This window comes from Prionailurus viverrinus, chromosome A3, assembly GCF_022837055.1.
Source record: "Prionailurus viverrinus isolate Anna chromosome A3, UM_Priviv_1.0, whole genome shotgun sequence".
NCBI lineage: Eukaryota > Metazoa > Chordata > Mammalia > Carnivora > Felidae > Prionailurus > Prionailurus viverrinus.
The window spans coordinates 3,734,464-3,753,685 of record NC_062563.1 but is presented as its reverse complement, the minus strand read 5'-3'; the positions used below and the strand labels follow the sequence as shown (position 1 = coordinate 3,753,685).

Here is a 19,222-nt window from a genome sequence, read left to right as displayed (position 1 = left end):
GGAGGACGGACATCCGATGGAGAGCAGGCCGGGAGGGAGGGCTGGCTGAACGGCGAGGCACAGGGGACAAGCCACCCACATCTCCTCGCCACCCCCCCAACGGCGTTTCTAGGCAACGGCCCTGCCAGCAGGGCTATTTTGGGAACTGCCAACTTTTCATTGAACGTGATTATGAACCGGGGCTCTGAGCACAGCCCAGAAAGGTCCTACAAGTGCGCTGAGCGGGGACGCAGGGGAGGGCCCCTAAGTCCGCGTGTTTGGGGAGGACGAAGACTTGGCTGAGCTGGCCACGGGCTGCAGGCCTCTGGGCCCCACACGGGCGAGTTCTGGTCACGTGATTGTCGTTGGTGATGACTAGGGGAGGGTCGTGGGTTCAGACAGTGGTCGTCCCTGGCCACCAGCGGCCTGTCCTTTCGAAGGAGGGGTGTGCCTCTGTAAGCGGCGGGCAGCAGCCTCCCCTCACGGAGGTGTGCGGTCCGGCCGAGACGATGCTGTGTCCCCGGCAGGCAGGCCCCTCGGTGCCAGCTGTGCTCTGCGCCCTGCCACCGAGGACCAAGTAAGCTGGTGGCAGAGACCGTCACGACTGCATGTCGAGTCCGCGTAAATCAGCCCTGAGCGGCGTCCGGGAAAGTGTAGTTTTGAGCTTTGTGACGTTCAGCTATGCCCACTGGGTCTGCGCCCTTGGCTGGCATCTGGGTCTTTGCCTGCGCCAGGGCGGGTTGGCAGACCATCGCTGCAAGTCTGCAGCAGGTCTGGTCCGGGAGCAGGTTTTGCAAGGCCCTCGGGTTGGGCACGGTTTTTAAACTTAAAGGGTTTTGTGAAAATTAAAAAAGAACGCAGTACCTGCCGTGTGGCCCACAAAGTCTGAAATACCAGCCGTCTCGTTTTTTGGAAGAGGCTGCCGGCCCCTCGTCTAGGACCTTTGGTCAGCTGACCTGGCTGCAGAGACGAGCCCTTCCCGGCCCCAAATCTCCAGGCTTCCGGCTGGCCGGCCTCTCTGCCCTTCCCTGGGGAGAGGGCTGTGCAGCCGGGGGGGCGGGGGGCTTGGTGGGCATCAGCTGCGACTCCCGTCCCTTTGGGGTCCCACGCCGGGCACCAGGCCCCAGTCCCGGGTGCGGCGAGGATCCTGCCGAGGGAGCCTGTCGCCCTCACGTGGGCGCGCGGGCTCAGCCCAGGGGCCGGGCCCTCAGGCTTCCTCGTCAGGCCTCATCAAGGGCAGTAACGATAATTGCAAGCACATGTCGCGTGCCTGCTCTTGGCCAGGTGCGTGGTGTAGCGGAACTGATTTAATTCCCACGTGGAGGCCGTGAAGCAAGTAGCGATGTTGTTACCCCGTCTCGGAGGCCAGGAAGCGGATGCCCAGAGGTGTCTGCCGTGGGATGGGAGGCATGGGTAGGGCGACCTACTTCTTGTCCAACTTTGGGGGTGAAAGGGACGTTGTTGGGGGACACGAGGGCAGCAGGTAGGGAGTGAGACAGGCGGAGGCGGAAGGGGCCTGACTCTGAGACTGATCCCCGCACCCCCGCCACGGGGATGGGAAGCAGCTCTCCCGAGCCAGGCTGACCTCCCCGCCGTGCCGTCTCCCCACGGGGGGACGTGTGTGGGTCACACTGCTGCTCTGTGCCGTGGTGACCTCCCCGAACTGGCCGTGACACCTGAGGGGGCCGTGCAGGTGCCCCGTGCGTGGGTCGGTGCTCTGTGTCTCAGAAGGCGTGATGGTTATCAGTTGGCTGTGTCCCAGTCCGGACCCGCCCTCTGGTGGCCATGCGACTGGGCCGGTTATGCACCTGGGCACAAAGCCCCTCATTTTCAAAGGCCACACCCTCCAAGTTCCAGCAGCCGAGCCCCCAAGCAAGGGGAGACACTGGATCCTTGTTTCAGCCCTACTAGGAACCTGGGGTCATTTTTTGAAATGATATTTTTAAGTTTATTTATTTTTTTTGAGAGCGAGAGGGAGCATGAGTGGGAGAGCGGCAGACAGAGGGAGAGAGAGAATCCCAAGCAAGCTCAGCGCTGTCAGCATGGAGCCCGACGTGGGGCTTGAACCCATGAACTACCAGATCGTGATCTGAGCCAAAACCAAGAGTCGGAAGCTTAACGGACTGAGCCACTCAGGCACCGTGAGCCTGGGGTTATTTTTTCCTGAGAAGGCCACCTGTCTAGACCGAGGGACTCCCCGCTCTGTGCCCCTAGTCCTGGGCTTGGGGTGCCTCGGAGTGTGAGCCCCCTGCCGGCAAGGACTGACTTGTTCATCCCCGCCTCCCTGGGTGGGCCCAGTCCCAGACTCACAGTGGGGGACTGAGAAGGTTTGCGTACCAGGGACCTGATTGTGGAATGGTGGGTGCAAACGTGGATTGGTTACCAGTAGCCGTGACAATGTCCTGTGGCAGATGCCTGCAGCACCTCAGGGCATATGGCAGCCAGGGTCTGTTGTCCCGTCTGGGTTGGCCTCTGCTGCCAGGACAGGAGCAGCTCAGGTTTGCACCGTCTGCCTCTCGCCCCGGCCCGCTGGCCCCGCATGTCCCAGCAGCGAGGGCAGTGGTGGCTTGACTGCAGGAGCTTGCGAGCACTTTTAAAGGCACAGCTGCGTCCAACCTGCGGATGCGCTGTTGGTCGAGCGAGCCGCAGGGCGGAGGCCAGCGTGGGAGTGGGGGGCGCGCACCACGGAGGTGGGTGGAGGCTTTCCTAGGCTCCCATAGGCAGGCGGTGCACAGAGGCCCCGGGGATGGCGGCGGGGGGGGGGGGGGGGGTGAGTGAGGCAGTGCTGGGACCCCCTTAAGAAGACCGGATGTGGAGGGGGACTCCGGGGGGTGGCGTGGGGAAGAACTGAAGGGGCACCACAGCAGGGCCTGGGATGGCACGTCTCCCAGGAAGGCACCCCGCGTGAGTGCAAGCGTGTCGGAAGGGAGGCGCGGGCTCCGCTGACCGCCGCGTTTCCTTACAGATGCTGAGAGCAAAGTGTGCAATCCTGACGGGGGCCCCCGAGCGGCACAGAGCGAACCGTCCACCCCCAAGCAGGAGATGCTGACTTCAGAAGAAGCCCAGCCAGGAAGCCCTTTGGCCACCGGGACAGACCAGCCTTCCCTGGACGCACCACTGCCCTCGGACTCCCATTCTGACGATGCAGGTACGGCTGTAACCGTGCGGGGCTGAGCCACTGCCGGGATGGCCGTCGGCCGGGTGGCAGCCGAGGTCCCTGGCCACGGCCCGGACAATAGCTCTGGTAGAATCCTGTCCTTGGAGGCACAGCCTGCTCTGGGCTCCGAGCCCTGCCATACTTTGCCGTGTGCAGTTTAAACTCTGCCGGGGCATTTTTCTCTGGCTCTTCCCGGGACAGTCTCTTGCCACTGGGAACGTCTGAGCAGGAAAATTCTCTCCAGGGGAGTGAGCCAGTGTCTGTAGGGGCATCCTCATTGACCCCAAGACAGGAGGGCGGGATGGCGTAGAGGGACCTTCCGAGTGGCCCAAATCCTCAGCAGGTGGCTGTGTCCTCCACAGAGCATGACCTCAGTGCCCGGTGCACAGCGCCCAGAGCCGTGCGGTGCATGTGGGGCGTCGGATGCCATGTTCCTCGCGCAGGGCTGTCCTCGCCACCTCGCCGAAGGGCGTGCTGCATGTGTTGCTTGAAACCTCTTTTCCCAGCTCTCTTAAGCGGGAAGAACAGTAGTTCTCATTCGGTGCCATTTGAAGGTAGTGTGCGCCACTCTGAGCCTCCGTGGGGACGGCGGGGGCCGTGGCCGTGGTGGTTTTCACTGACTGGACCAGACAGGGGCCAGCTGTGGGTGAGGTGGGGAGGAAGGGAAGGCAGAGAGGAGGCAAAACACAAGCCCCCCGAAGGAGCCCATGGTGCTTTGAAGCACCTGCATCTCTTCTGACCCATTAGCTTTTTTGCAGAAATACTCGGGGGGAACTCACCGTCAAGCTGGGAACTTCTCCCCTCATAAAAATTACAAGCTATAAGTACGCCAGGCACAGGGTGGGGGTTGGAAGTTGAACCGTCTGCGCAAGCGTGGCAGGTTGGAAATCCAGGCCGTGTGGACAGGCCTGCTGGGGCTTCTGTGGCTTTGGAGCCAGGTGGGCATCTGTTCTCTGCTGCCTTCTTCTGCCAAACAAGGCTCACACCGACGCTTTCCACCGGCCGCCCCGGCCGGCACTAGTGGGCACCTGCTGAGAGCCGTGCCCCGCCCTCCCTGGGGGTGGCTGTGCCTCCCAGTCTTACCCCAGCTTGAAGATGTGATAGGAGTTTGCGGTCTGAAGGGCTTGACCCTTGGGACAGTCCTGGCCTCTCCTGCAGAGACCCTCTCAGCATATGCCTGTGCCCCGGTGGCCCCAGGCATCAGGCTTGCGTCAAAGTGGTGGTCGGCCTGACCCCGCCTGAGCCCTGCCCCTTGGCCGCCCGGCCTCCCGCGTGCCAGGCTGCTGCACCCAGCCCCCTGCTGGCGCCTGGCACTTCTCCTTGGCAGGTTCCTTCTGCTGCTCAGCTCTGCCTGCTCCGTCGGCGCCCCTGCTAACCTCCGGCGCTCTCTTTCCCTGTGTGCTTGGTTTGGGGATGGAGTCTCGAGAGTACAGTTGGCTTGTTGAGGCCACAGATTCGTGTGAAGGACTTTCTCCCGGACGGGACGTGCTGCCGGGTCGGGGGTCCTCATGGCGAATGTGTCCGGGTCTCGTCCTCCCAGAGTGATGGGGGAAGGCGGACAAACCTGCGGATCTCCTTGAGCTGAGTCCGCGACAGCGGGCGTGCACACTGGGGCCCCTCCCTGAGTCTGGGGGCTGGGGCAGCCTAGCGATGAACAAGCATTGGCCGGGCAGAGAGTGAGGAAAAGGGCATCCGGCTGGGAGAAGGACCTCTGCAAAGACAGAGCACAGGGTCCACAAACTTTTTCTGCACGGAGCCAGTTAACTACGGTTGCCTTTGTGGGTCAGAAGGTTCCCGGTGAAACCGCCCACCGCTTCAGAGCAGCCCAAAAGCGGCCACAGAAGATGTGCTGGGTGCCAGCAAAACTTATTTACGGAAGCAGCCCACAGGCTGGATTTGGGGGCTGTGGTTGGCCAGGGAGCAGGACAGACCAGGGGACTTGTGCAGGGCTAAAGGTCTGTACGTGTGGCCAGCGCCAGGGTAAGATAGAGAGGGGCTGAAGGCAGCTGGAGCCCTGGGGCACGGGACGGAGGTGGGGCCACAGAAGATTTGCGCTGTGGGCGAAGCACCGGGCTGCAGGGCGGGCCCGGGGAGCGAGACCATTGTCCCTGGTCGGTGTGGGGCCCCAGAGATGCAGCCTCACCCCTCAGCTGGACTCTTCGTTCCTGCCCTCGGGGTGGGTCCTGTGCCCCCAGGGTGTGGGAGAGGAGTTTCCAGAGGTGGCTTGTGGCAAATAGCTAGAGAACGTTTTAACAGCGAAGTTTATTTTCATTAGCACAGGTGGAACAGGTTTCTCACTCCGGGTGGTGATTCGGGTTTTCTTCTAATAAACAAGTTGAGACGAAAAGTGTGAGTTCACGTGAAAGAAAACGTAGCAAACCAAAGTATAGGAACACAGAGAAAAGGCCCGATTTTCTGAAGGATGCCGGTTGTGTGCAGGACGCTGTTCTGAGCACATGCATTAGCTCGTTTTATGCTGGAAATGCCTCTGGGGTTTTATCACTAGTGTCGTTGCCTTTTCCCTCAAGGTGAAACGGAGGTACAGGGGTCTGTAGCTCGCCCAGGGGTATAGAATTAGGGAATTCAGGGCAACGTGTTTGCCGCGCCAACCTGGGTCTGAGACGTGCCTCGACTCACTAAGCTGTGTGACTGTGAATAAGTCACTCAACCTCTCTGAGCCTGTGTCCTCAACTACACGTGAGGATAATGCCTCACCATATCCCGGGGTTGCTGCATTTAGGTAATCCGCAGGAATCCCCAACTCTGTCCGGACACACCCTGAGCCCTCCGGAAGTGTCTGCTCCTGGTGATTGTTGTCGACGTCACTACAGAAAAGCAACTTTTGGGGAGCGAGGCATTAACACGCAGGATCCGGCTGCCTGCAGACGCCCCAGAGCCCCTGCCTCGTTCAGCATGTGTGTTTTGGGAGGCGTGTCCACCTGCGCTGTGCTATTGAGTGAGGCCACTGCTGCCGCCGGGAGCACCAGGTCTGTAGGGAGAAGCCTGGCCTTGAGCAGCAGTGAGGGAGTGGATTACAGTCTAACAGGCTTTAAACTCCCCGCTTAAATAATTGAAAGTCAGCATTTAAAAATACGGAGCTTTCGCGAAAACCTTCCACGTTGGGGGCCCCCCTGGGCTGCCGTGGCCACGCAGCCAGGGTCACTGGGGGCTGCGAATGGGCCACTCCCTTCAAGGGGCTCCCCTGTCCGCTCCTGCCCGGCCCCTTCTGGGAAGATAAGGAGCCTGGTCCCTGTGCTGCCGCGGGGGCTGATCCGCTCTGGGCCTCGTTATCACGTGGTGGATACGGTGGTCTCCCCGATCTGCGGTTTCAGTCACCTGCCGTGAGCCACTGGTCTGGACGCGGACGCCCCCTCTCCTGACACGTCGTCAGAAGTTCTGCCCAGCCTGCACCTGGGGTCTCTTCTTGACCCCAGGAAGTTCATGGAAACGTCCAGGGGCCCAGAATGGGATCCCCTGGGGACTCGTGTGGTGTTCACGGTGTCCTGGAAGGTTAGCTGCTTTCTCTTAGAAAGCAGACATCCTTCGAACTTTGCTGGGGGAGGGGGCGCGGGAGGGGCCACATGTCCATGTGCGTGGAGAAGCTCCTGGCTTCAGGGGACGTCACTCCTTGGCCAGGTGGTAACACCTGGGCTGGGGCTGTCACTTCCTATGTGTCACTAACTGCTGTGTGCGTTTGGAGGGGAGGGGTGGGGGTTATGTCCAGAATCACAGGTCTCTTAGGAAAAGGATGTTGTCAAAGATCCTGACCATTGTTTTTGGTTTTTGACCCTCACTTCGAGTTTGGTGATTTGGGTTTGGGATGACTTTGGACCCTTGTATTTGGGGTGGTTTTGTTTTTCTGGTTTTATTTGGATGGTGTTATACCGGTAGCCTAACATTCCCTAAAAAGCCCAGAAGGATCTGTTTTAACTTTAAATGGGACAGGTGGCTGTCCCGCGTTTCTGTTGCCAGGCAGGGCTGTGCTCTGACATTCTCAAGAACGCACGAATTAAAAAAGGAAAGTGGCATTCAGTAAACCTGTACTATGTTCACTGTATTTTCTTAACAACCCTGTTTGTTCAGATGAGAAAGCAAAGGCCCAGAGAGATTGTTGCTTATCTAAGGCCAGGGAGCCCATAAGTGGCAAGCTGGGGTTTGATCCCCGGACGTGCTTTTAACCATAATACTCTACAGGGCGCCTGGGAGGCTCGGTTGGCTAAGCACCCGACTCTTGATTTTGGCTCAGGTCATGATCTCACAGTCTGTGAGTTTGAGCCCCACATCGGGCTCTCTGCTGACGGCACAGAGCCTGCTTGGGATTCTCTCTCTCTCTGTGCCCCTCCCCTGCTTAGGCTGTCTCTCTCTCAACATAAAATAAACTTAAAAAAACAACAACACAATACTCTACAATCCAAACTAGAGGTGCTTCTGGAATGCTCTGGAATATGGGTTGTTTGTGAAGTGAGGAGGGGATGGTGAATGGCAGGCTATAGGTGAGACCCAGCTGCCACCTGTCTGGATGGCACACTCAGTGTGCTGGCCCTGGAAACCCAGACACCAAGCCGAGTCTGCCCCTCCCTGACTGGTGGGTGCACTTCAGCACTGCTCAGACCCTGGGCTCGTCCCGCCTGCATCTGGGACTCAGCCAGCTGCCTTGCCCTTGGCCATCTGTCCCAGTTGAGACATGCCAGGTGTTTGGGGCGCCATGAAACTACTCACAGCAGCTGTCCCCAGCCCACCGGGACCTTCCTGTCTCACCGGTCACTCTTGGTCTTGGAAGGTCTCCAGCGAGTGGTAACTGGGCTCAAAGCATGCCCACCGCCCGGAAGGCACTTCCCAGACCAAAGGGCAGGGTAGAGCTTTTTCTCTTGTTACCTAAGCACCTACATAATATTCTCGAGTTGGCCTCTTGTCCTGCAAAGCCTAAAATATTTACTATCTGTCCCTGTACATGAAAAAGCTTATCAGCCCCTGCTCAGGAAGGTGAGTGGAGGCCACATGGAAGCGTGTCACTGGAACGTTTCCTAAAGTATGCTGGTAAGTCCTGGATGTGCACACTTGGTTGAGCTTCGGTTGTGTCTGTTCCTCAACTGAGCCCTACGTTGTGGTTTGTGCAGCGACATGGGAGCCTTGGCTTAGAGTTTGGTTGGTGAGAAGCGACCTCTGCTGGTCAGGGGAGCAAAGGAACAGTGCCCCCCCACCCCCACCCCATGCCCCAGACAGGATCTCAAATGTGGGAAACCTGTGAAACTGACCTTGTCTTCTACATCTTTTTTCTGATATAGCATTAAGACTTTAATGGGTGTTCATGTCAAGATTCCAAACTGTAATGGTAGCTACACATTCACATGAGCTGCAGAGGACAGAGGCTAAAAGATCTCAGAGCCCCACTTTCTCAGCCTGCGGAGCCCCCGACAGGTCAGGGACATAGAGGTCAGTGTGTGACCGGCATGGATGAGTTTTGTGGGAAGATGTTGGAGAGGATTTTGGTGAGACCTGCCGGTGTGTTGAGTCCCAGGGCTCTCGGAGCAGAGGTGGGGGACCCGCATTCCACCTTGGGCTAGTGGGAAGAGGAGACCTCTGTGGGGCTGGAAGAAGCTTGCCCTGCGATCTCTGGTTGAGGGGTGGGGGCTGGGACCACTGACTCCCAGAAGTCCAGAGCTGTCCTCACCAGTACTCACTAGCTGCATGGCTATTTAGATTAATTAAAACTAAATGAAATAAAAAAATTCAGCTTCACACTGGCCACTTGTCAGTTGCTCATTGACCACCCATGGCTGGTGGCTACTGAAATGGACAGGGAGGAAACATTTCCAGCATCTCAGACGTTTCTGTTGGGCAGCACTGGGCATGCGTGCGTCCACTTCTGGCACAGGCAGGGAAGTTTTGCTGTTTGAACTGCCAGCCCTCTGGAGGTTGCTGCACCAACAGATACTCTGACCTGCAAAAAACCCTTTGTGGACAAAGTTTGCAAAACCCCTCGGGTAGAGAGTGGATTTGGGGCAGGAAGGGAAGGAGCCAGGAGGCCATTGCTGAGGTCCAGGTAGAGGCCAGGGAAGCTTGCATAGGGAGGACAAGTGAACGTTGCTGAGAAGTATTTTGGAAGGAGAGCACACAGGATTTATCTGTGAATGACATATGGGAGGCAAGGTAGTGGGTGTCCAGTCTGGCTGCACGGCTGATGAGCTGTGCAGGAAGCCTGGTGGGGGTGGGGATCTGTCTGGTTGGGTGCCATGTCTGCGGCTCCTAGAAGGGTGCCCGAACCCCATAATTGTTGAAGGACCTTTGCAAGATGGGTTGATGGGTGAATGCATCTGAAGGAAGGGGAAGGCTGGAGAGGGCTTTCCCTTGGGAAATCAAGAGATGGGTTTGAGAATGTTTCATTTTGCCTTTCTGACCTCCAGATGGAGATGTCACAGTGGCTGATAATGTATGAGTCTGGAGCTAGGAGGGAAGGTCAGGGGTCGACAGAGAGATGGGTTGGATTCTGAAGCCGGAGGACTGGATGGGAAAATTAGATGAGAGAATTGGAGCTGTGGACTGAGGAATGGGTCCTAGGCTGAAGGCTGAGGGCTGGGTCCTCCTGGGCAGCCCCGATGGAGCCTGCAGGGGGCTGAGCATGTGCAGACAGCGTGACAGGAGGGAACTGGGGAACAGGTGTCTGGGAGCCAAAGAGGAACGTGATGGAGACTGAGGACAACTGAGATCAAGCGGCCCTGCCCCGCCTGATGTAGGCATGGGGACCCTGACCTGGGCTGCCTAGGCTCCCAGTTAACCCATCTCTTGGCAGCCTGGCTAAGGGAACCTGTGGAGTCCAGATCATACATTGCTCACCTTGTCCAGACCCCCGGGACTCAGAGGAAGAAACTGTCCCGTCCATGTTTGCACATGGCAGGACCCAGGCTTGTGCCACAAGAGTGTCACGGCCGTGGAGTTGGCAGCGGACAATAAAGGCACAGAAATGGTAATAACCTGGGATCCATGGGATGCACAGTGTCTGCTTCCAGAGTTTCCGTGGAAATTCTCCAAGGGCAGGTATCAAGCCTGCGCCGTGTTTTCAGTACCACGGCCAGCGCTCCGCCCCTTAGGGCCTCCAGAACCTTTCCTGAAGGATGGAGGAGCCCCAGGCGGTGACTGTGGGCCCAGCTCTGCCAAGCTGTTCTGGGGAGTGTTTGTATCTTCCTCCTTGGCCGGTTGTAAAAAATGAGACGAGGCCATGTGCAGCAGGCATCTTACACCAGGCTGGGCACCTGCTGTGAGAGGGCAGGGCGTGCTGGGGTCCCCAGGTGGGGATGGGGCTGGGGGTCCACCTCTCTAGTATCAGGGAGGAAGGAAGGAAGATGGGGTTTCAGGGACAGTTGTGTTGGAGTCTGGCATCTAAGAACAGCACCCCCACCCCTGTCTGAAGGCCTCAGTTTCTCCTGGAGGTGAGGCCACACGGGACTGGGGAGGTGAGGAGCTGGAGGCAGGTTTGAGGCCGTGACTGCAGGGTGGAGGCAGAGCTGAGGGCCCTGACCGTGGCAGTCCTGAGGTGGCCACCACTGGGGTTTCTGTCTCACTATCTTCTGCAGCACTCAGCAGGGTGAGCCCAAATGAAAGGAAGGCAGAGGACTTGGGGGTGTGGGTGGGATGGGTGGTGCATGATGGTCAGTAGGACTTGAGTCAGATGAAGGGGGAAGGGAAAAGACAGTGCTCGTGGATGGGAGAAAGCAGAGGAGGGATGGACAGTCTTGGGGGGCGGTGCTCAAGGGGCAGCAGGAGGGAGAGGGGACAGGGGCGCCGGGCGGGCTGACCCTTCCTCTGAGCTGGACCTCCTTGCCTCCTGAACCACTCCCTGGGACCTACATGCACCAGGGGCCAGGGCTGCTGAAAACCACACATGTAAAGTCAATGGCTGCTGAATTTGAGGGTCTGCAGGTGCCAGACCCACACGACATTGTTCCCTCCTGTTTAAACCTTGCAGCAACCCTGGGAGGGACTCTGGTGTTTGTCAGATCTCCCATGTGGGGCAATGGAGACACTGGAGTTTGAGTCACTTCCCAGGATGACAGTGCAGGGGCCGACTGGAGCCTGGGTGTGTCTCATTCCCAAACTTCTGAGCGTGACCAGCCCCAGGTCAGGTGGGGACAGGAGCTTTGGCGCCACCTGTTGACCGAGAAAAGGAACAGAATTACTCCTGCTCCTGAATTCTTTCCTCTTCTCCCTCCCCCCTCCCCCAACAGTTCTATTGACTTCTAAACTTACAGGAAGTCAGGTCTGTACGTTGAGCGGCCCCTCTGTACCCCGGTCCTGTTAACAGTCCCACCCCACCCAAGCCACTTTACTGTCCTTGCTCATGTCCAACCCCATCAGAAGCAGCATGGCTTGTGAACTCTCTGTTTTGCCTTTGAACCCAGCCAAGATGCCGTCAGCATCCAGAGGTGAAGAAGCAGACGCCTCCGGCAGCCTCCCGCCTACCGCGGATGAACCCTCTCAAGCCTTAGCCGGGTCTGACTCCCTGGACAGCCCTCCCAGACCCCTGGAGAGATCCGTGGGCCAGCTCCCCAGCCCCCCACTGTTGCCCACACCACCACCCAAGGCAGGCTGCAAAACCACGAAAAATGTCACAGGTGGGTCCGCATGCATGCATCCTTCCATCCGTTCACCCATCCGTGCCTTCGACCAGTCTTGATGGGCTCCCGCTGCGCGCTGGTTCTCACCCTTTGCTTTTGGCGTCCGGGCTCTAGGCAGTCCCATGGGAGACGGACTGGAGGCAGGAGGCCTGGCTGCTCTTAGCAATGAGCTGTGGTTGTCAGGAGCAGACCCCTGGGCTCCCTGAAGCAAATGAGGCAGTCTATTGGCAGGAGTCCAAGGAGTCTTCCAGAACCTGAATGCACAAGGTGTAGCCATCCCCCAGGAGGGGGACTTTGTATGTTCAGGTGTCTTCTCTGTCTCATGTTCTCTCGCCCTCCCCCGCTCCTCCCCTTCCTTCCCCAGTCTGTCTCCACTTCTCCCCGATGGCTCTATCTCTCGTGGTCTCTGCTTGCTCTGTCTCATGACCTCGTTCCAGTGAGCTCCATCCTGAAAGGCAGAGGGAGGCAGGGATAAACACTGGACTGTAGGGTGGGGATCAGAGAGGGGAGCACGGCTGGGCAGAGGCCCCAAAAGGCATCCGCTCCTATAGCTTTGGCCACACTGGCTGAATAGTCCCTGGAAACTGAGACGTTTGCTTTCGGAGTTTGGGTATTTCTTGTCCCCTCACTGCTGAAAATAGGAGACGCTGCTGGTCTCAGGGAAAAAGCAGACCCTTCAGTCCGAGGTGACTGTTTTGAAGAGTCGATCCTTACCTGCTGCCTGAAGGCGGCAGGCATGAGGACAACGTGGATGGTGGACCTGAGCGGTCTTGCTGTCCGTGAGCCCCTGACCACCACTCACAGTGCCATTCCTTCCCTCTTGTTGGGCCACAAGGAGGCCCAGCTACACACCGCCCGTCCCTAACGCACGGGCCAGCACCTCGAAGAGACCGAGGCTCAGGGGCTCCAGCAACGTCTCCCAGGTCCCACGGCTAACGGAGACTGGAACCCAGTTCTGGGCCTGAGGCTGGTAACCCCCGTACCGCCCTTCCCGCTAAAACCTTCTTCCCCAGCGTCACGCGGTCAGTGCCTATGCGTCTCTGTCCCTCCTTCAGGGCCGCTGTCCCTGACCTTACCCCATAGCAGCATGCGCCTGGCCTTGGGGCACTTACCACATGCTCTGCCTCACCCGGTGGGCTGAGTAATGTGCCCTTAAAACTCACATCTACCTGGAAGCTCAGAACTGCGGTCTTCTTTGGAAGAGGGTCTTCGCAGACATGGTTAGATCGGGATCAACGTGAAATCGTCCTGGCGAGGGAGGGGCCCTAAATCCAATGAGCGTGTCCTTATACGAGACACAAAAGCACCCACCAGACGACCTGGACGTGGAGACAGAGATTGGAGCGAGCTGTCTGCAAGTCACGCCACGCCGGCGGAGCTGGGGGACGCCTGGCGTCTTTCTCTCTCCGCCGTCGGAAGGATCCAGCTGCTGACACCTTGATTCCAGACTTCTGGCCTCTACGACTACGAGAGGATGACGTCCCGTTGTTCTGAGCTACCCAGTTGGTGGGATTTTGTGACCGCAACCCGGGACCCTACCACGTCCTAGTGCTGGCATACAGCAGGTGCTTAGCGAGTGCGCGCAACTGTGACTGAAGGAACAAGCGGACGATCTGAGCCCCGCCTGCTTGTTCCTACCTCTCTGGGATGAGTCTAAGCCTATAGTCTTCCGGGGACGTGGCCACACGGATAGGAGTCAAAGTTTCAAGGCAGGATCACACTGTTGCAACTTGTTGCTATCTTGTGAGAGTTTTCTTTTCCATCCGTTGAGACTTGAAACAATCGGAAATCCATCCGATCAGGCACTGTCCACCATGTTTTATTCTGGCTCACGTACGGTTTGTTCTGGACCCTCGATAACTCACAGGCGTCCTGCCTCCTCTGTGCTTTGGACAGATCAGACCTAAGGCCGCACGGTGAGGTTCCTCTGCCGTGACTCCTCTGCTTGTCCGCACAGCTGAAATTCTGGATTTCGAGGGCCTCGTGCTCTGGGACCCTCCCCTCCCTTTTGAGGAGCTCCAGAACATCGGGGGGATTAATCTGGGGAACTAGACTGGGAGCTGGAGGGCATGGGAGGGTGGTTTCAGCCTGGATCTCTTTTTGACAGCTGAGACCACCTTTTGGCGACTCTGTCTTATTTCCTCTGTTCTCTTTTTTCTTCTCTTTGGGGGGAAGTGTTTGCTTCAGCGTGTGGGCGCTAGGTGGCAGCAGAGGAGGAGCAAGGCCCCTTAGCTGGGCTTAACTGGGACCAGGGTGGGGGACAGCATACACAAGCTGAGTCCCCACGGGGGTCTTTGCCTGCAGGCCTCCTCACTGACCCTCCACCAGAGGTCAGGGCATTGTCTTCCCCCTCCCCCCAACCCAGACCCACTCACAGACTTGCTTTGCCGGGTCAGCATGGTGTCGAGTTTTTTTTAACGGGTCGCCAACATTTTAAACATTAAAATCTATTTAAGCATTAAATATTAACATGTGTAAAACATGTCAGTTTTACCCAGAATCCAGGTTTCTGGCTTTTCTTGAAAAGTCTTCATATCTGGCCACCCCGGAGTCACAGCAGCCCCATTAAGGCGAGCAGGTGCTCTTGTATTTACCGACACCCTCGCCCCCTGTTCGTATGAATTGCGTGAGGTCCCTTGACTCACCTGCGTCTCACTTGCCTGGACCCTGGACCCTGGACCCGTGTGAGTTCACCCCCTCAGGACGAAGCTTTCCCCGTCCAGCTGGATGACGGTCGCTTCCACGTATGGGGGTCCCACGGCCTCTGCCAACCACACTTGGAATCCCGCCACCGAGTTCCAATCCCAGCCCCTGTCATACCCTGGAAGCACGATTTGGGGTTGGCTTCTGAGCCTCGGTTTCCTTATCTGAGAAAGGGGAGTGCTAACTGGTGCCCTGGGCGGCTGGACGAGGCGGGCCAGGTACAGCGCTCGGCAGAGCAGGAAATGGGGGGAAGCTCGTTCAGTGTATTCGTGATTGCCAGCGTGTGGCGACCCTGCGAGGGTCCTGGCTGAGGGAGCACAGACAAGCCACGCCACCTCAGTTTCCCCACCTGTACGCTGGGCCCGGGGATGCCTTCCTAGCAGGTGTGGGCGAGGATTCCAGGCAGCAGAGCGACACCTGCCGGGGAGGCGGTCCCTGTGAGGAGCAGGGGCCGCCCCAGGAGGGGTGGAGGTTGGTGGGGGATGAGCTGGTGGAGTGTGGAGAATTGGGGACGGCCCTGGGGGCCACTCTCGGGTGGAGCCCGCCCCCCGCCCTGCCCGTGTCTGGCCACATTGTGAATGGCTGGCACCGTCTCATCCTTGGGCGTCAGCTCAGATGTCCCCTTCTGCCGAGAGGCCTCGCCTGACCTCCGTAGCCCAGCCCACGTGCTCCCGACCCCAGGCGCTCTCAGCCCCCCTGCCTGGCACAGCTCTTTCTCCAGTTGGCTTTCTGTCTGCCTTTCCTCTCTTGGCCCCACCTGGCCGGCCTAGAGGCCCGTCGAGGGCAAGGCCTGGGCCGTGTGTGTTTCCTGGCCGTGCCCACCAAGACGGGTGTTTGTAAAGACCGCTAAATGATGTGTCCCGATGAGACCTACAGCCTTCCTTCTGTCTTCCTGTTAGTGACATCCACGTTCCAGGATTGCGTCAGAAAGTCTTTGTTTTTTATGGAGTGGTCTCGATCTCTGTGTCTCTGTGTCTGTCTCTCTGTTTCTCTCTCTCTTCCTGCTGAGGCTAAGAAGGGGTTGGTCTGTTTGTATCAGTCTAGTGGGAGCCCGCCTCAGCCTCTCTGGGAACGAGTCTGTGTATGAAGATGTAACAGGTGCCAGGGAACCTGTCGGCCAGGGAACTGTTGGCCCATTTTATAGATAAGAAGGCTGAGCCTTCTCGAGTCTTGGACAGCTGATAAGTAGCAGATTGAGACTGGAGGCCGCATTCATGTAACGACCAAACCCACGCCTTCTGCTGCCCCCAGCGCCTGACGCCATGTGGGACTCGGAGTGCACATTCCGGGAGCATCTGTTAGAGGAGCAAGAGAAGCCTCACCTTCTCAGGCAGGGTTTGAGCAAGTCTATTCTGAGTCTTCAAAATCATTTCATACAAACGGATGTCTATTGCACATGTATTAAGTGCCAGGCCTGGGGATACAGCAGTAAGAAAGGTAGACTTGGCCCTGCCCAGAGTCACAAAGTCGGGTGAGAAGGGCAGACCCAGTGAAGTCATTGATTCCAAGTGGGAGGAGAGGGGCGTCCGGTTTTCTGTGCCTGAGACCTTGCGGGGGGCTCGTTGGCACTGATGTCTGTGGAGCTCATCCCCCAGGCTTGGGGGCGGGGGGTCTCGTGGATGGAACCGGACAGAGGTGAGCCCTGTCTCTGGCTCTGGGGGCAGGGGACCTGGCACAACTTCTGGAACAGGGCGTCAAGGTCACCTGGCCGGGTGGTGGGGGGAGCTGTGTCCTCTGCCCTTGGGCTCATGTCTTTCTGCAGAGTCCCTCCTCCCTGCTCCCGGGGGCTCACGTTCCTCTCGGTCCCTCTCGTGCTCCAGGCCAGCCTGCACTCTTCCAAGGCTCTGGAGGGAAAAACACTGACCCCCCCCTCCGAGGACAGCTTTCCACGCCCACGGGGTCTCCACATCTTGCCACTGTCCACCGGCCACTGCCCCCCAGCCGCGTCATTGAGGAGCTGCACAGGGCGCTGGCCACCAAGCATCGCCAGGACAGGTGAGCCGCCCTGGTAGGGAGACCTGTGTGCCCAGTTTTCCATCCAGGCCAGTCTCGTGTCATGCGCCCGGACTGAGTTCCATGCACTGCTGTCACTGTCTTGAAATTCTTAAGGTTGGGACAAGAGCCCCGCCTTTTCCCTTTGCCCTGGGCTCTGGTCTTGGGTACCACACTCCAGGAGAGGACATTCGGGGGCTGGACACCGTGGGAGCCTGACCACAAAGCCCTTGCATTTCCCCGGGAGGATCCAGGTTAGGGAGTGCCGTGGAGGAGGAGTAGCCGTCCCGGCCTCTGCAGGCTTTGAGGTTTCGTTAGGCAAGAGTACAGGTAAGCCTGTTCCTGAAGCTTGCACGTTGAGTTTTCATTTCCTGTGTCTGTAGGCAGGCCGTGAAGGAGAAGTGGACGGAGGGCAAAGCAGACAGGGAATGGGACGCACGTGTGGTTTGGCAGAAACACTGCACACGTCCGTTCTCGGGAAGTCCTGGCCCCATACTAAGCATGGCAGGCTTCATCATGGGCGTGCGTATGCTGTTCAGGACAGCCATGTGCCTGGACGCAAAGCCTGTGTGCCATCTGGGGCTGCGTGCCCTGTGCATTCAGATCAGAAGCTGGGCGCTGCACGTACTTGGGGAATTCGCAATATTATCGGAAGCCCCCAAGTGGATATGCTGGGTCCTCGGGCGAAGCGGACAGCGTATAACCCAAACTATCTTCCGCTTCAGTTTTCCAGGACGGGACAGTAAAGCGTCCCCGAAGAAGCGGGTGGACGTCCGCCTGTCGAGAACGGCCAGCATGGAGCGGGGCAAGGAGAGGGAGGAGGCTTGGAGCTTTGACGGCGTCTCGGAGAGCAAGCGGACGGCAGCCAAGGGCTCGGAGGAGAACAAGGAGAACTTGATCGTGAATTCCGAACTCAAGGACGACCTGCTGGTGTATCAGGATGAAGAGGCTCTGAACGACTCCATCATCTCTGGTGAGGGGAGGGCGGGGTCGGCGGGGCCATGCTGACCAGGCGCTTCTGCCCCTGGCGCGGAGGAGGGGTGGGGGCGAAGGAAGGGAGACACGCCTCCGAGGATGAGCAGGGGTGTGTGCGGACAGGCCCTGGGCTGGGAGTAGGAGACGCAGACCGAGCCTCTGTTATTTTGGTAACTGCGTATTGATTTTCGTGTTTTTGTAAACACATACAAGAGGCTCAGCAAGTAACTTTGAGAGCGTTGCTGCTGGGGAACACACGGCAGAAAGTCGTACAGGCGGTGCTCGGAGGTCCGGTGCTTGGAAATATAGTAAAAAATGCTACCAGGAAAGCGAAATGAGGTGGAAGGGGGAGGGGGAACCCAGCGGCCATCCCGGACGTGGCACACGTGTGACCACACCTGCTTGTGTGGGAACGCAGGTTCACAGGCCTTGAGATGACAGGCATCAGGTCTGTCCTCACAGCGTGCTCTGGAGCCAGAGTGACTGCTGTGTCTTACCCTGAGGACACAGGCTCAGGGAGGCAGCGCATCGCGGCCGCCCCGATGGGGCAGAGGATGTGCAGGCCGGGACCAGTAAGCACAGGGAGGGTCACCTGCGGGCCCCGGGGGCCGTGCTGAGTGCCCACTACTTGGAGGAGGGTCAGTATCACACAGTGGTACGCCCTTGTCCACACGGTGCCTGGTCGTAAGGAGTGAGAGAGCAGCTGATAGATGAATGGCTTTATATAATTTCTGCAAGGCCATTGGGTCCCCTGAGGTCCGAGATATTGCTGTGTCGACTCTGTGTGTCCACCAGAGGGTCTCGTGGGTGTCTCCAGCCTTAGATCTTCAGGTCTGAGCTCTTGATCTTGGCCCCCAAACCTGGCCTGTTGCCCATCCCTGAAAACAGCGCCTCTGCCCTCCCTGTGGCCTGGACCCACCCTGACACTCTCTTGAAGTGGCACCTGCCAAGCAGGCAGGTGGTCATGGGTCCTCTGGACTCCTCCTTGGAGCAGACCCCAGGTCTGGCCGTGTCCTCCCCGGGACCTGTGTCCCTGCCTATCCCTGTCACCCCTGGGCTCTTCCTCTCCCTGAACTCCCTTGGACGCGGCCACGGGCCCTCGCTGTTCTTCACACGCACCGACCATCTGCCGACAGCGTCCTCCTGGCCTCTGCACGGGGGTTGTGTGTGTGGCTCCTCTGGGTTCAAAACCCCACCTCCTCCTGGAAGCTGGCCCTGGGTACACAAGTGAGCCTCTCCCCACCACAGCTCTGCCAGCCCCTCGCTCCACCTGACCTTCCCCGCGGCTCCGTGTCCCCCTGACTTGGCTTATGCGCCCCCCCTCCCAGAGCATAGACCCCATGAGGTCAAGGGCTTCGTCCAGTAGCTCGTGCTGTGTCTGCAATCTGGGGGTGCAAAGTGCACACTAGATGTCAGTGGACCCAGGCCATCAGGGGGCTCAAGGGGGAGGGTGCCTGTCACGTATTAACAGGTACCAGCCTGGGGAGCCCTCGTCCTCAGCTGCGCTGTCGCATGGACAGTTAGCTGTTTCTCCCGGGGTTTCTCCTGGGGCATGGGCCAAACTTGCACCTCTTGTCACGTGTGCCTCAAAATGTGTCCTCAAGCGAGCAGCGCTTGACTGTGGTCTGACGGGAGCAGGGGGGGTAGAATTCACTCCAGAAACCCTGCTGTTGCTAACGTGCACAGGCTCGCTGCCCAGCTGCCTGGGGAACATGATGCGCGTACTGCATTTGCAGACCCTGAGCAGAGCAACCCTGTCCTCTGTCCCCTCCTCCGCGGGCACCCGTGTTCCCCCCTCATGGTC

At 58.6% G+C, this 19,222-nt stretch overlaps 1 protein-coding gene across 2 annotated transcripts in view; it reads left to right on the top strand.

The window, feature by feature from the left end:
• The window catches only part of PHACTR3 (phosphatase and actin regulator 3), a 101,565-nt gene that overhangs the window by 7,443 nt on the left and 74,900 nt on the right, over positions 1-19,222 (top strand). For both annotated transcript variants that reach the window (XM_047852204.1, XM_047852205.1), the window contains exons 3-6: positions 2,945-3,127; positions 11,533-11,745; positions 16,272-16,446; positions 17,169-17,416. In XM_047852204.1, coding sequence (XP_047708160.1) covers positions 2,945-3,127; positions 11,533-11,745; positions 16,272-16,446; positions 17,169-17,416 — 819 coding nt within the window. The remainder of the gene's footprint in view (positions 1-2,944; positions 3,128-11,532; positions 11,746-16,271; positions 16,447-17,168; positions 17,417-19,222) is intronic.